The following is a 17,500-nucleotide window of genomic DNA, read 5'->3' as shown; positions in this document are numbered from 1 at the left end:
AAACCTGAAAAATATTTAAATATATTACATGTTCCTTTTCTAATCTAATTACCTTTATTTTTTTTTTACAAATATCAAATAGACTTTTCTTTAATAAAGTAACTCATTCCTTCCTCTACTGATCACTGTAAATTTCATCATACTCCTGTTCTTTAATATACTATAATGGAGGTAACCAAAAATGGAAATAAAGCTAAATCTGCACAAAATATGTAGTCCTCAAACTTCTCCAATATATACTTTAAATAAAATGGCAACAGTATTAACTTCCAATCTGATTTCTAGCAAAAATCAGATTTATGTGTGTATATATATATGCACGCTTTTTATTTGTTAACAAATAACGAAAGAATATGCATATATACACATACTTTTTATTTATTAACAAATAAAAAGTGCAATTTAAACTATCATGCATGGTATGATTCTATTTTTATTTTAAAAAAGCTAAGTAATATATGCGCATGTATGTCTGGGACTAGAGAAAGGCACATAAAAATAGGTATTAAACTATTAACACCAGATGATGACAGATAGAAGATATATTCATTTTTTATATATATCAGTTTTTGACCTATTACAATGAACATCTATTACTTTATAATTTTTAAAAGTATGTAATGATATTTTTTAAATTAAGAGGATGTGAGTAAAGGATAAAATTTTCTCACAGCTCACCGTGAGTATATTAGAATTGAGATATTGTTTTTAGCAATCTGAAGTTATTTACATACCTGGAACAGTTAAGGTTTTCTTTCCCTATCACTATAATAATGATGACACACTTGTAGGAAATTGTATGCTTCTATAAATTTTCACACGCTGTTTAAACACCCTATGAATAGGAGACAATGGAAGTGAAACAGAGAGGTTGTGTGTATTGCCGGAAGTCACACAGTAAAATCATGTTCTCCTGACTCGTGCTGTGCTCTTCCTAAAATAAACAGTATGTGTATGTTAAAATTAAATACAGATGCTATGATTCTGGGGCAAACAGTAATGAGTGTGGCCAAAGATACCATTGTGGCAAAGGCATTCTCCATCTTAACTCCTAATACTTTGGAGAAATAGAAAGAAACCCTGTTACGCCTGCTGCTAGTTCTCTCTCTGCAGTTACAGACATTAGATGCTGAGAAAGCCATGTAATAACTACCATGTGTCTGTGGGATTCCCTGCAATGAAGCATAACCTACAGTGTCCTGAAAATACATAAGAATACATTATTCAATTACTCTGGTAGTTTCAAGAAGGTTTGTCCTTCAGACTAATAAGTAATGGGGAATGGGGGTTATTTAATACATTTAGAATATTTAGTTTTACTTTATAAAGCTTTAATAAGCATATGTGCATAACAGTCAGAAAATAAACTTTATCTAAAATAAAGATAAATTTGAAACTACTGGTAGCGTCATGAAAATTACATGATATCTTGTCATTTGTTTTTTTAAAGCTAATTGGCTCTACCATTTGCTTCTAAGATCACTATGTCTTAAAAATGCAATAGACAGACCTTTCTTTGGAAGAGAGGGAATGGGGGGAGACAGAAAAGGGGCCCACATTCATGCTGTTTGGATAACTGGATAATTATTAATGATTCATTGCAGAAGCAATTTTTAATAAATTTATAACTGATCAAAAGGTATCAGAAATGGATCACTGAGTTTCTAACTGGAATGTGAACCAGTCCCCAGGCTTACGATCTGCAAATGGTCCAAGAAATCATGACAGCAATATGACATTAACATTTAATCCACATTAAAGGTATTTTAATTTTCACATATTCATAGGACACACTTGTTTGTTAAAAGAAAAGAAAGACTTATGAAACCGAGCTTCCAGAAAGAAGAGAAATTTCATGTTGTTTTATCTAAGGATCACAGTTTGAGAAAAGTGTCTGTTTTAATATGCACATTTACTCTAAACCTCAAATATATATTGGCTTAGATGAGAAAAATAAATTAAAATGTTGGGAGGAGATGGATCTGTTATGTTGAAGTCAAATAGTATATGAGGTAATGAACATTTTTCTTCAGTGTTTTATAAACATATAGAATATATGAATAACATCAGTGCATTCTGAAATAATTATGTCCTCAAACTCGTTTGGACAAATGTCAAAAACATTTTTTTCTGAACATAGTGGAGAGATAGTAAAATAAAACAAGGCATTTAAAAATGCAACAGATGAAAGATGAAAGTCTTTAGAATAGGTTTGTAACCTCTCTTTGCATTTTATATAGTTCATGTTGTATGTTAACCGAATCCACAAAAGTATGACAATAATACATTAACTGTGTTTATGCTCATGTTAAATAAAATGATTAGTCTGTAAACTGGAATATAGCACTTTTATTTGTAAGTTCTATGCAAAACAACCTAAAACAAAGAGGAAAGGGCTTTCATTAAAACCTGTAGTGTTACTGATGAGTATGTAATAGCAATGGGCCTGCCTACATTTCTGGCAAGCAGCAACTATATTCTACTAACCACTGATGGGCTAAACAAGCTATTAATGACAGTTGCTTTTCAACACTTAAAATGGTTAGACTGTGTTGCCTGACCACAAGGACAAGTAGGTCATCACTCTCAAATGTTATACAATATAAGAAACATAAATGAGACCTCTGTGGGGAGTAAAAACCCACAGGTACGGCTCCAGAGTTCTTTTGCTATTCAACTATTAATAGAAAGCAAATCCCACTTAAAGTTGTAAACACTTATAATTCTTTTCACTAAAAGATTTATTGTCAATTATTTAACTTTACACCTAAAGCTGAGCAAAGTATTAGCCCTGGAACTCAGTTTCACCCCATAAATATACAACTTAACAGCTAGAAACAAAATGAAGAAAAAAATGTCCTTTTGTTACTCTTACAGAGTAAGACAATGGACATTTTGCCCCTGTGTAAATCTATGGAGTGTCCATCTCTCTGGGTTTATGAACGCCCAACCAAACATTCAGAGGTTGCAGAATCATACTCAACCTGCATATGGGAGAAACATCTAGATTTTTATGAGAAGCAGAAGGCGCTGTTCATTGGACACATGTCTTTCAAGGCAATGCCTTTCAATGCCCTTTTCTTCCTGGTGGTGGCTGGACCAGTAGCATTGGCCTTGCTTAGGAGCTTGCTAAATGCAGAATCTCAAGGCTTACCACAGACCCAAAGAATCAGAACCTGTGTTTAAACAATAACCCCAGGCAACTCATATGCACATTAAAGACAGTGAAGCACTGACCTAGATCACGATGCCCCATACCCATCCCACCTTCAATTATTTGACTTTCAGAAAAGAGAATGAGGGAGGCTTTGGAGACATCAGACTGATCAGGATAATTCCCATCATTCCCCACCAAAGGGGGCATGGCACAGCAGTCCCTTCAGGCCAGAAACAATCCGCAGAACTATTCTGACCTTTATATAGTTCATATAGTTCATACAGTTCAATAGTTCAACCTAATATATTCTAATCGCAATCCCTCTCCCAACAGGAAACGATATAGCATTGTTTTTATAGTTTGCCAATAAAATAAAAGTAAAAGTTGTAATTAAATGGCAAGGTTCTATCTCCTGTATGTTTTCATAATTGTAAAAATAAAAATGCATGTTAATATCACCAAACTTCTTTGACTGTACTAAAAAATCTAAAGAGTAAACATTATAATCCTCATTCAGGATTCATGTTTGATAAGCACTTCTACTCCCTGCATCATCCAGAATTTTAAAACATAAGATGGGGACTTGAGTGCAGCTTCGGGGAGGAAAGTCTTGCAGTTTTGAGAGACTACAGGGATCATTCAGCTCTTTATTTGGACATTGCAGTAGGAGCAAAAGGGAGGAGAACCAATGAAGAAGGCAGCTTTTCCCTTCTTCCTGCATTCTTTCCCAGAATTGATTCTGCCTGAGACTCTGAATCTAAGGTAATCTAATTTGTTATTGGCTTTCTCCTCCTACATGAAAAACAAAACAAAACCAACAAACGAACAAACAAACAAACAAATAAATAAATAAATAAAACCTAAGATGGTAGAAAAATACGGAGTCAGCTCCCTTTGACATAACAGAGAAGAACTTACAGTCTCTTTTCTACACTTTTAGAGCATCATCAATAAAAAAAATTCAGGAGCAACCTTGCCACTTAATAAACATCTACTTCTACTCCTTCGACTATTTTGTGTTAACAGACATATATACTGGGGTCCTAGCTAAAGGTCTTTAATTTGTATATGATTCTTCAGCAGATAAAAAGCATTATTTCCTTAAGTTCATTATAAAATCTAAGCACAACATTATAAGCAGTGTTTTCACTTGTTTTCTCTAAGTCTTAAATAAATATGGGCACTGAGCTCTTTAAGAGGTTTGATTTGCTGGTGATTCCTACAGGATTCCCACAGCAGGACTCCTTAGGATTCAAGGTCTGTTCGACATTGATTTACACCATTTTCCATTAGGAAATTTCTCTTTTGAGGTAAAACTTTTCACAGACCCCCTCCCCTACTCTGATAGCAGTTGTAATTTTAATACATAACTGGAAACACAAACAAAAATCATCCCCCAGAAAAACAAAGTACTACAACACTAAAATGCCAAAATAGTGAACATAGGTCTCAGATTAGTGTTTACTACAGCACCAGCTAAAGGGAAGAAACTTGAAAGTGAGTGGAACCAGAAATGGCAGCCTCAGGAAGCATTGCTTCTGGGAGAAAATCAGATAAATAGAATACTTGGCAATGACAAGGAAGAAGAAAGAAGAAACAAACAGCTAAAGAGAAATGAGACATGCCAGCCCTTTCTTTCTGCCTCCCCCACCATCATCCATTAAAGAAACTGCACTTCACTGTACTGTAGAAGAAGATGCCCTTGAGCTAGGAACCCTGTCTACAAAATGTCTAGGAGTTAAGGGAGGGAGGGAGGGAAGGAAAGAAAGAGGGAAAGGAAGAGGGAAAGGAAGAGGGAAACAGAAGGGAGCGAGGGAGGGAAAGCCAAAAAATCAAACCACTCCCATATAAAGCCGCTATAAGTAAACAGAAAATGCAAACCAAAACATTTCAATAGATAAAAATTCATCCTCCTGAACCAATCACAAAGTACAAGACTCATTTGGAAAAACAACAACAACAACAAAACCCTAAAATCAGATATTCAAAAAGTAAAAACAAATGGAAGAAAAATATTTCAGAAATGAAGAATTGAAAGGCATCTCATGTCTTCTGCCAGCATCTATAAAAGTGTGGCAGGCATGTAAGTAGGCTACAATCTCATATCTTTAATAAAGAAAACACAGCAAAATACAGAAAGAAAAATAGTAAGTATAATGATATAGTAATTATGGAATGATTTCCAGGATATAATGTTACATGAAAAAAAGCAAACTACAAAAAAGTTTATGCAATATGTGACTTTTAATAAGAGGAAACAGGAATACATACATGCATATAAGCTTAATTTTACAGAAAGTCTAGGAGTAAAATTACACGTGCGTGTGTGTGTGTGTGTGTGTGTGTGTGTGTGTGTGCGTGTGTGTATAAAACGTGACTAAGCAAATGGGTAAATGCATTGGTGTTGTTAGGAGTTAGGGTTCTCACTTTGAATAAAGGGAAATACAAATATGAAATGGAGGAGGACAAGAAAGAATTCTGTGCTTTGGACTTAAATTGGAGGTATAATTATGACTCATAATTTCTTTAAAATAGCTAATTAACTAATCTATCTATTTATCTAATCTAAGACTGAAATGTCATAGAAGTGATGAAATCTCAGAGACAAAGAGCACATCACATACATAGACCTTGACTTCTAAATACTATTTTCTTCTAAAATGAAATGTGGTAATTTGAAGAAATGGCTGATTCTGGGATTAGGACAGGGAAGGTATAAGAAGAGCCTGGAACATCTAGTTATGCCATAATGTCAGGACACACTTAAAAAAGAAAAGAAAGATGGGGTATGTTGAAAGGACCCAGAAGTTGTCTTGAAAGGATATTCTTTAGATAAGTCTTGGAAAACTTGAGCATCAAAAGGATATTCTTTAGATGAGTCTGGGAAAACTTGAGCATCAAATTAATAAGGAAAGTAATTAATAATAACCTATATAGTAAAATAAAAATCCATGAGTCCTTTCTCAAAATAAACAGATAAATAAGAAAGAAGGGTAGGCTCTTCCTTACAGTAGAATACTGGCTGCTAAATATGGGGTGACTGAAAGAGTTGGAAAATCTCCATTTTGCAATTATCATGTAAGAAGCATCAGTGGATAACAGGGCACAGGCTCTGTCTAGAACTTTAAACAAACATAGGCTTTATGGGTAGTAGACGTGTTTGTGAAAAGAAAAATAAAATGGTACTGGGCAGTATGTTATAAAAATTTAAGCTAAGAATGACATGCTAGACACTTCCCCTAGAAAAGCTGGCAACATAGAAAGAAAGGATAGAACAAAAGCGAATCAAGGGTTTGAGGTATTATGACAAATAAGTGAAATCGAGCCTTGAGGAGGTTCCAGGGGAACATAGACCATCTATGTCACTCTTTCTTCTCTACATTCACACCTGCTTTCTCCTTTCTAGGGTTACACATAACTATACACCAAGAAGAGCCCATAAACAGAGTACAAAGACAGTGCCGCTACATACGTATCCTTTTGGCAAGTGTAACATGTTGCACATGTCATTTTCCGCAACTTATTTAAATTTATACTGGCTTTACCCTCTTTTAGAACAATGCTAATTCTCTATGATAATGCAAATAAATTCGAAAAGATGAAGGCTACATGAAGAAGAAATTATTCCAAATGAGAATACTCTTCTCATTTAACTTTATTCCGTATATTTAAAAAAAGCAATCTGTTGGAAGCTATACTTCTAATTGTATGTGGCTACATAACCAATTCAAAGAAGGGTTATCTGTGCTAGATGACAAGGGCCCTAAGTATCTTCTCAGTCGGAAAGTAGAAAGACACAAACCTACGAGCCCACAGCTGCTAAACATATAGGTTTCATTAATGCTCGACCAATAAATTCTTGAGTTTACTTCCTTCTTAGGGAGTTATGAAGAATATCACTGACTGTCTGAATATTATTAGTGCACAAAGCAATATGTATGTATGTATATATATATATGTGTGTGTGTGTGATTTTGTTATATATTTATATAGTTATATTATTGTTAATAGTTCACAATCAGTGAGTCAATCTGGCAATGACAAGTTACAGAGTCTTTTGAACAACTTAGATAAAGTACATTAAAATCATCTACTTCCCACTATTTGTTTTACTTATCCAGGCTCTCTCATTCCTAAAATGCATTATCTTTGAAATATATTTGTTGTATATCCAGATGAAATATAATTTACGTTTAAGAACATAAAAGTATAATTAACAAACAACTACTCCTGATTTTAATTAGTGGCTATGTTTCATCAAAGATTTTTTAATATTTAGTAGAACTCTTTCTTCAGATGAAATATTATTTTAAAAATTTAAAAATATACAAAATAACTAAAAGTGGAACTACGCTGGTCAAAGTGGGCACTGGAAGTCTGCAGTGCCACCTGCTTTGGGGAGCCTTCCTGGCAGCCCAAGGCACAGTCAGAACCACTGCTACATAAGATTATGAATAGATTATAAATAATAAAACAGTCACTGGAAATAAGTTCATACTAGTAAGTATAAAAAATATAAAATTTAAACTAAAAAAAAAATCTAACTAGTATTTACAGAGGAACATGAACCAAAGAGATATAAAGTCTTTCTAATTCATAATAACTTACAAGAGAAGTATAAAAGACAGCTCATTTCAGCACTCTGGTAGGTGTTCTTCCTTGTTATAAATCTCCAATTGATACTGGAACTTGATGTCTTAGATTAACATTTTTATTCTGATGTACATATGTCCTAAATATATGTGCCATTATGAAGTGACAAATATAGATTCAGGAATTAATTTTTAATAATAAGAACAAAATGTTATTTATTTACTTCTTATCTGGACAAATATATAGTTCAAATTTTCTAACAAGGTTATTGTATCTCGCTTTTTAATAATTATTTATAATTTTTAGAATTTTTTTTAAAGATTAGGTTTCCTCAGTTTCCTTTTGAAAGGAAAACCAAAAATCCCTTCCAATTCTAAAACTAATGTAAGTCAAAATGAAGATGCCTCTTGCTACTGTTTGCTTTTGTGGGAAAACAAAAGCACATTAATAGTTAACAAAGCTACAATATGATATACGAATGAGGTCTCGCATTTAAAAAGTACTTGGATTGTATTTACAAAAGAATCTCTCTCATTAATTATTCAACATTTGGATTTGACCAGAAACCAGAGCATGACTTTATAATGCTCTGTTTAAATGAACTATTTAATGTTGTAATGAACACTCAATGTGGTAAGCTAATGAATTTTGGGCCTGTTACAATACAACAGTTTCTTCCAATTTTTTGATCAATGAACAGATTTTAATAAGTCAGTCTGAATTTCACTGATGCTCTAAAAATGTTTACTTAAACCTGAAATTTTGCATCTCAGTTTTATATTCTAAACTGAATATAGTCTAAACCAATGCATTATTCATAATTAGGAAAAACAAAGCTGTGCATTTCTTTCAAAGCCGTTAAATTGCTAAAACACACCATATTTATGCATGCAATATTTGATTGTGTTTTTCTTAAAACGCAAGCTTGTTTTTGTCAGATCAAGATATGCCAAAAATTCTACACCAAACATTTTTGTTTATAATTAAAGCAATCATCAATCCAAGGATTGTCATCCATTTTATTTCATCTCTACATCAAAAAAAAAAAAAAAGTAATTTAAAAAAATTTAAATTCCCTTGAAATGATAAGATAAATGAAAATGTAAGTGCCTTCACATAATAACAGTAAGCTGACCCTTTGGGAAATGGTTGACTTTCTCAATACAAGGTATTCAAAGCTCATTCAAAAGTGTTCATTTAGAATGCAGATATCAAAGATGATGCAAATGTTCAAGAGAAAATTAGAACTTACCAGATGTTCTAATCCAGCTTTGATGTTTCCAGATTCCCTAAAATAGAAGAATAAAAGTTCTAAATAGTTGCTAAACCCTTGTCTGCTATAATTTGTTTACCTAAAAACTGTTTTATAAACCCTTAGAATGTTTTCATATATCTTTACTAATGCTCATATAACAATGTAAGGACAAAACAATTTCCATCAAATGGGAAGATATCATTTATTTATGTATCTAATAGTATTACCACTTAATTGGTATTCCACTGACAGAAAGAATGTTTCAGATTTCTCAAAGTCAGTTCACAACAAAAAGAAGGCAAATATATTATTATTTCACTATTCACATATGTTTATTTCATATTAGCTTTTTAATTAGTTTATTTTTTTCCAACATTTATTATGAAAATATTCAAACACACAAATTCTACCCACCATCTAGGTTCTATAACTGACATTTTACTATATTTGCTTTATCAAATACCTATCCATCAATGGTCACATTTTTATATAAAGAATATGCACATAAAGAATATGTTTGCGAGTTCATAGCTAAATAACTAAATTTTAACAAATTTTACCTGACATTAATTTTAATAACTTAGGGCACAGTACAAATCAGGACCTAAAAGACTGTTGTAATATTAAAAATATATATATCACCAAAGAAAACACAAATATCAAATATCACTATATATTTTAGGTATTTAATTTCTTGCTCTTCACTGTAGGCAGAACACTGCTGATAGAACTAAAAATAATAACTATGCAAGGAGTAAAGATAAATATACATTTGGTGAAATGAGACAAATATTTGGATTTTTTAATCCTGATTTCATTCTATACTAATTTACTAGTGACAAATGGACTTTGACTTTTATTACTCTGACCAAGTAGTGTTTAAAATTTCATCATAAATACCAAGCTTTATTTAACATAGAAATTATACTTCTACCACATTACAGAAAATAATTATGAAAAGCCAACAATCAACAACAGTATTGCAGTCATGATATTTAATCTTTTCCCCATACCTCTTTATTTCTCTGAAGAGGTCTCCAATTTATTTCTTTTCCCTCAGTTTCTGTCTTCAATAGTCTTTGCCAAAAACATGCTTATCTGTTTCTTTTGTCTTGCTATACAATCTTTCCAAATTTCCCTATTTTTTCCCCCTAAAAATCCACTGCTTGAACTAAACTCATGGCTTCCAACCTTTGCTCTTACTGCCCAGTCTGGCATACTGGGAATAAATTCCAATGTCTAATGATTAGCAAAGCACTCTTCTTTAGCCATCCTCTTCTCTACTCACTGCTTCTGGCAATCTTAGCAATACTATGTATTCAACATTTAAAAATTTAAGGATTTCTGAAACTCGTTCTCTGGATGCAGTCCTAATGACAAATGATAGGAATAAATTGTAACAAGAGAAAGCTAATAGCTACATAAATAATTATTTTTAACTTTATTATTACAGAATTAATGCATTTATTGGAGCTGGAAGTCAAATGGATCACAAGAACATTCTCATATGGGCATTTGTGAATTTAAAATCTAAACAAAAAGAATAATGTATATAGTGAATCACCTGACAGTGCAGTGTGTGTGTGTGTGTGTGTGTGTGTGTGTGTGTGTGTGTATACTACAATGAAATTAAGTCTATCGCTGATTCCCAGTTCTCAATCACTGATATTAGCTCTGTCCTTCTAAAGATATTTTATTCGTGTGTGTGTATGTGTGTATTTTTCTTGTTTGTTTGTTTGTTTATTTTTAAAATCCAAACAGAAGCATACCACACACACTATTTTGTACCTTCACTTAGTAATCTACCTTGGGAGTTTGGGCTATATATTACAAAGCCACTTCATTTTCCCCCATGGCTACACTGTCACATAATGGTTCTTATTAGAAAATGATAATGCAATATAAAAGAACAAAAATGTTCAGATTCAAAATAAAAGTCCATATAATTTATTATCTGAAACCACTGGGGCTAGACATGCTTCATTAGAGTATTTTAGTACAAGTTATATGTACTGTATGTCATATGACACTGACGGCAAGGCCTGAAGCAGCATCTCATCATCATGCACATTAAGAAATTTGAAAGAAACATATGGATGTCCCCACAAAGTGGGATGAACAAGAGCTATAAGGACATTTTGGAATCAAGGATAAGAAACTGTTCTTTAAAACGAAAGAAAGAAGAAAGAAAAGGTTGGCGAGCTACTGCTTTGCTATATTTCCAAGTGATTCTTTAAATTAAATGATATTTAAGAAATATGCCTTTAGAACTATATGCCTGAAAGAAAGCTAGGCGTAATTCTTGATACACACCCTTTCCTTCACTATCAAATGTAAACAAACGTACTCAACCACCAGGTCTTGGTCTCCAATATCCTTAATTCATTTAGATTTAACCACTTTTTCCTATCTTCACAGCTATTACCTTATTTGAGGCCTTTTCTTTTCTCTCCCACTAATATGGGAGATTACTGGCCTCATCTTTTTTCTCCCAGATTACTATAAAGCCTTTAAATGGGTAACAATGGCTCCTGCCTTACCCCACATCAATTCATTCTCCATAATACAGCAAGATCTTTCTAAAATGTAAGCTTAACCATGTCAATTCCTTTCTTAAAATCCATAATAACCTACTACATTCCAGTTTACTCATTTCTTCCTTCTGTTATTTTTCCAAAGCTACATCACATGGAAAGAGACAGTAACACCCATAACAAATACTAACTTGGCTTCACAAACTTACTTGCTCTATCAGAAATGCTCCTTTTCTCCCAGCTTATAACTCTCCTCAACTATCTTAAACAAACAAACGAACAAACAAACAACCCTTCAGGACTCAGTCTAAACTATACCTTCACTGAAGAAAACTTCCTTCCTCACAAATGAAGTAGTGAACTCTTCCCATGTGTTCATATAACAGAATTTATTACACTTTATTAGAAATACCTATTTACTTGCCCACTGACATCACTAAAATGAAAACTTCTCAAGGATATGTACTGCATCTTTAAAATTTTTATAATCCAGCACCCAATACAGTGCTTGAATCAAAGTATGAATTCAATTAATAAGGGTCTGACATCTAACCATCATGACAGTGGTGGAGAGTCGGTGGCAACCAGCTCAGGTCTCTGAGCGGTCCTACCTGGCCCCACTCACTCCTACCTGGCCCCACACAAAGAACAAAGCAATTGCAACAGTGAGTGGTTGTTTGGGACAGTAGTATTAGGAGCTATGTGTATGTGTTTGGTGGGTGGTTGTTTTGCTTTGTTTCATTTTGTATTGTTTTTGATGGAGTAGGAAGACATGATGGCAAAAGTGGCTAAGGCCAAAGTAGAACACTAGATGCTTTGTACTCCAGTTTTTAAATTAACCTGGAGGAGCACCAGCCAGAGCCTAGACTTTTACCCCTCTCCTTAGATTAAAGTTACTAGCCAAGGCAGCTATATATTGCAGGAAGTAAAAGTGAAGCCCACACGGAAAATTTTAAGACCTCTGAAGTATGTAAGCACAAGATTGGAAAAAACAACAAACAGAGCAACTTCATCCAGAGAAAACAGAATAGACTGAGCAAGGATATAATATAAGCATTAATAACATCTTCAAAGGGAAGATTTTTTGAAATTAAATATAAAAAAAGTTATAAAAAAGAATCAATATGAGATAGTGGGTATTAAAAATACAATAGTTTGAAATAAAGAACTCAGAGAATGAATTGAAAGCACAATAGCTGTAGACGGAGAATGAATTAGTGAGCTGGAACACTGGGTGGAAGAACTCTCCGGGAAGGCACAGGAAAGGGGTGAAGAAACAGAACAAACAAGGAATAAAATTAGGAACAGGAGTAGAAGTGAGACCATCCATGTAATGGGAATCCTAGAAGGAAGACAAAGTCAAAATAGAAGAAAAGAAATATTTGGAGAAATAATGACCAAAATTTCCCAGATATAGAAATATTCAAATCTTACATTGAAAGTGCACATAGAGCAGTGAACAGGATAGTTAAGGAAAAATCCACAGCAAAACATAATATAAGGATAATTAAGACTATTATAGATCAAGATAAAAGCCTAAAAGCTTCCAGAAAAAAAATGCATACCCCTCTATAGAGGAAGAATAACACTGACATCAGACTTTTCAATACTAATTCTGGATAATAAAGTATTAACTTCCAAGATAAAGTGTTAAAAGGACTGTGAACCTAGAATTTATACACAGCTAATAAACTTATTTAAATTGAAAGAAAAAGAAATTTTAGCATACAAAGTCTCAGGAAATTCACCACACAAAGACATTATTTGAAAGAACTTCTGGGGAACATAATGTAGTCAGAAGAGAAATAAATTCAGGAAGAAGTGACAAGATGAAGCAAGTAAAGCCTGGCATAGAACATAGTAAATACTGTAATCTAAGCAATCAATGACAGAAAAGAAAATTAAAGAAAATTCACTCATAACAATCTGAAATTAAAATGCCAGAGAAAATTCTCAGATTGGGGAAGAAACAAAATCCAGCAATGTGTCATTTATGAGACACATAAAACAAAAAAGTTCAAAAAGGTTTCCAAAAAAGAGATGGTAAAAGATGTAACAAGGCAAATATGAACCAAAAGAAAGCTGGGGTGGCAATTTTGATGACAATATATTTAAGCCACTTCCACCCTCCCTCTGCCCCAAAATATATACATATATATATGCATATATATATATATGTATATATATATATGAAGATGAACTTTCTATTCTAAATGAAAGATACAATAGACTAAGAAATTTTCATTTATATCTAGGTTTGCATACTTATACAGCTTAATATGTATCATTGGGACATCAGATTTTCAACAAATTCTCCATGAAAGTCAGTTTTCTTTAATTCTATTTTGGACAGAAAGGCAAGAAAGGGTGGTCATCTCGAAACAACACAGATAAAGCATCATGAGTATAGAAACACTACAGAAGACAGCATGATGTATAATCTTGGTTGTAGAAGCAGAATACCTACACTCAAATTTAAGCTCTACTACAAAATAGTTGCATGAGCTTAGGTAATAATCCAACTTCTCTAAAGCTCAGATTTTTTACCTATGATATAAAGATGTGTTAACACTTGCTTTACTTAATATATAAGGTTGTGGTGAAAAAATAAGCAAGATAACGAATATGAAGGTACTCTATAAATTGCAATGTGCTATAGAAATATGTTATAATGATATTTAAATATAAAAGTCTTAAAAGTGGTTCCAAAAGTCTTAATGAATTTTCGAAAAGAGAGAGGCAAGATCCAAGACACTGAGAGAAGGATTTTGCAACAAATGGTCCTCTTTAAAGGCCTGTCCTCTTTAGTGGTCTGTCTCTTGGGTTGTCCCTGTCATGACTTCATCAATATTTGTGCAACTCCTGTTGCCCTGTGCTGAAAGCAGACTTAATTCAATTATAGGTCTCAAAACTGATAAAATGGTCCTGAAGTGGAAAATGGGAAGAGATTATTGGCAAATGAATAAAGATTTGTATCGAACTAACACACAGGAGTACAGCAGGTCTTTTTTTAATCATTCCCTGTCTTAAATCTTCTGGGAACCATGAGTTTCCCTTCCCCTCATGCAGCACATCGATTTCTGAATTAGACTGCAATATTAAATAATTAATATACTTGCCATGATTGATGTTTTGCATTAGTTGAATATTAGGTTATCAATCAAAATCCACTTGGTTTAATGTAATAATATTGAAAAAGTGTCACGGGCTGTTCATCCAATTTGTAGTTGAGGCAGCACAGATAGTAATGTTGGCATAACACAAGGCTCTAAAGCAGGAAATGTGGTGGCTAAACATGTATGAGGCAGACATTTTGAAACTAACTGGGACAAGGCTGAGGTTGTCCTAAATAAACCTTGTGGCACCTGTCAGTTTCAATGTTAGGACTCCTTCCAGCAGGAAGACACTATGCATCAATCATATCATGACGGGCAAGAAAAAAATTAAAATCAAATTTCTAATTTACTTTTGCGGCAAACAGATTTCATTATTTTGCCAAAGGAAGCATGCTATAAATTTATAAATTGTTGCTATGATAAAGCTTATATCACGGTAAGAAATTACAAAACAAAGATTTTTTTAGATCTAATCTTACTAGGAAAGGATCAACTTTTTAAAAAAATATAACAACATTATAGAGAGATGATCATTCAGGTTTTAAAATTGTCTACGGGAACCAGGCCAAGAAGCCACAATTAATAATAGCATTTATGTTGAAAAAAGCCTATTATCTCTGATAGTGGCATTCTCCTTTATCCTCAATATTTTGCATCTATACTTGTCAAAATATTAGCTTAGAAAAAAAAATGTTTTGATTACTTGCTTCACTCAGTAAAAGTACATAATTTTTCTCATCAGTTCCTATTATATCAATCCAAAATCTATTATGGATTTACTTATAAAAGAAATATTTTAACACAAGTTAAATAAACAAAAGACATCCAAAAGAAAAGTGACTGTTCTGAGTAGAGAGCAGAAAAGTAACAAAATATAAACCAAAACCATTTCATAGAGCCAACCATAAATCCAGTGAATGTTTAGTTATAAAATACTCAGAACCATAATGAAAGCAACTCACTGATGTAGCAGTAAAGTATCATGGACCAAATCTTTAAGAAATAAAAGATTAAATATATTTATAATCAGTAATGTATATGTATTATTCCATATAAAATGTGTGCATATGCGGTATTTATGAAAAACAGCAACTCCTATACAAGTAAAAAAAATTTTATAGGTTTTTTTTTGTCATGAACTAATCATATTATTCAGTTTTAAAAGATTACTGTGCTGTAGTTTTCTACAGCTGTAGAGATAAGATTACAGTTAATTTGTATTTTCTCTTTCATAAAGCAAAAATCTACATGAGTTGAGTATTTTTTTACATAATAGCAGTCAAGGTTTTTAAAAGCCTGAGTTATAAATTTAAAAAAATATCGACATCTCCCTCTCAATAATTGATAAATTTTTACATGTATAAGATCTTTTCTGTTAAGTATAAAACATTATTAATGCAAATTTTTGGTAGCATATAAATCTAAGAAAAACCTGAGTTCAAATTCCAATTCTATTACTTACTAAATAACTCTGTCAAGTTATATATCTTCTGTAATTTTTCCATTCTTAAATTCAAGTCAAGGATTATCAAGATAATCAGCACACACATATATAGGACACTCAATAAATACTGATTCAATATGACAGACTAATAATAATGGACCAAATGACTGTATTACACTTTCAAATTTAAGAAATATCTTCATAGACATTAGCTTTTTAACCACCTTAAAATCCGTTTCGACTATAATACCCATAAACGAATTTCAGTCTATTTTTCAAATAACAAGTACATATAAAGAGCTTGGCCCAATTGCTAGCATCCAATAAAAATAACCATGTATATCCTGAAATGAGCACCTTCTCATATTCTGATCTCTAAAAGAATGTACTATAATAAAGTATGTTGAAAAAAGAAGGAAAAAATAATATCTCAATTAACTGTTGTTTTTGTTTGTTTGTTTGTTTGTTTTTAATTTTAACCCCAAAAAGAAAAATACAGAATATTAGCACTAAGTTCCTAAAAGATATTTCTGGAATTCTCAATTTCAACGTATCAGGTTTGGTTTGATACTCAGCATTTTTCTCCTGATTAGAGAATATCTTGCAAATTAGTGGCTCTAAATGTATATTCTTATGTTACCACAGTAAAGAATGACAGTTTTCAGATGTTTGTATTTTATAAGTAGTTTTTGATCTATTTGCAACAAATCCTACTCTAGAACTTTAAAGTCATTTGCGTAGACAGGTGTACCATGATTATTTAATTTTACATGTGCTATTCTCTTTTAAGATTCTTTAGTTATTTTTACAAATATTAGTAAGCACCTACAATCAGGACAAGTTATTAAACATATTAAATAGATGAGGATGTGACGCACACTGAGCTTATTCCAATGAGAGGCTGAAGACTTAAGTTGCTATGTACCAGGTAAGCCATTTACAGTCATTCAGATAAGCAGGTTCTAGAGTTCACATAAAGGGTCTGTGAAGGAAACGAAAGATTTCAATATTTTCGAAGTTGTGCTCTAGATAACAGTCTCAGATGAAGGAACACTAAGAGAATTCATCATCAGTAGATCTGATCTAAAAGAACACAATGGAAATTATACCAGAAAGTGACTTGGAACATCAAAAATGAAGAGCAACAGAAATATATTTATTAAGCACCCTTTGTACCTGGCTCCATGATAAATTCAGAATGGATAATAAAAACAATAACAATTAGAAAACAAACACACACCATCAAAAAGTACAAGTATTAAGATATGGTATCGATGCCTTAGATGTTTAAAAAGTATTATTAAACCAAGACTAATGCATGAAATAATTAATGCCCAGGCAAGGAAAATGCATGTGAACATGCTATTTATCGGCTATTTCCCACATGCAGGACTAACATTC

At 32.5% G+C, this 17,500-nt stretch overlaps 1 protein-coding gene across 1 annotated transcript in view; it reads right to left on the bottom strand.

Annotated features, from left to right (window-relative positions):
- Positions 1 to 17,500, bottom strand: part of RSRC1 (arginine and serine rich coiled-coil 1) — a 372,620-nt gene that overhangs the window by 182,144 nt on the left and 172,976 nt on the right. Inside the window, exon 6 of the mRNA XM_011379565.2 lies at positions 9,003 to 9,039. Within this exon, the coding sequence (XP_011377867.2) occupies positions 9,003 to 9,039 (37 nt within the window). The remainder of the gene's footprint in view (positions 1 to 9,002; positions 9,040 to 17,500) is intronic.

This window comes from Pteropus vampyrus, unplaced genomic scaffold (assembly GCF_000151845.1).
Source record: "Pteropus vampyrus isolate Shadow unplaced genomic scaffold, Pvam_2.0 Scaffold12, whole genome shotgun sequence".
In the NCBI taxonomy this organism is placed as follows: domain Eukaryota; kingdom Metazoa; phylum Chordata; class Mammalia; order Chiroptera; family Pteropodidae; genus Pteropus; species Pteropus vampyrus.
Note: the sequence above shows the minus strand (reverse complement) of the source record. Positions and strands in the feature narration are given on the sequence as shown.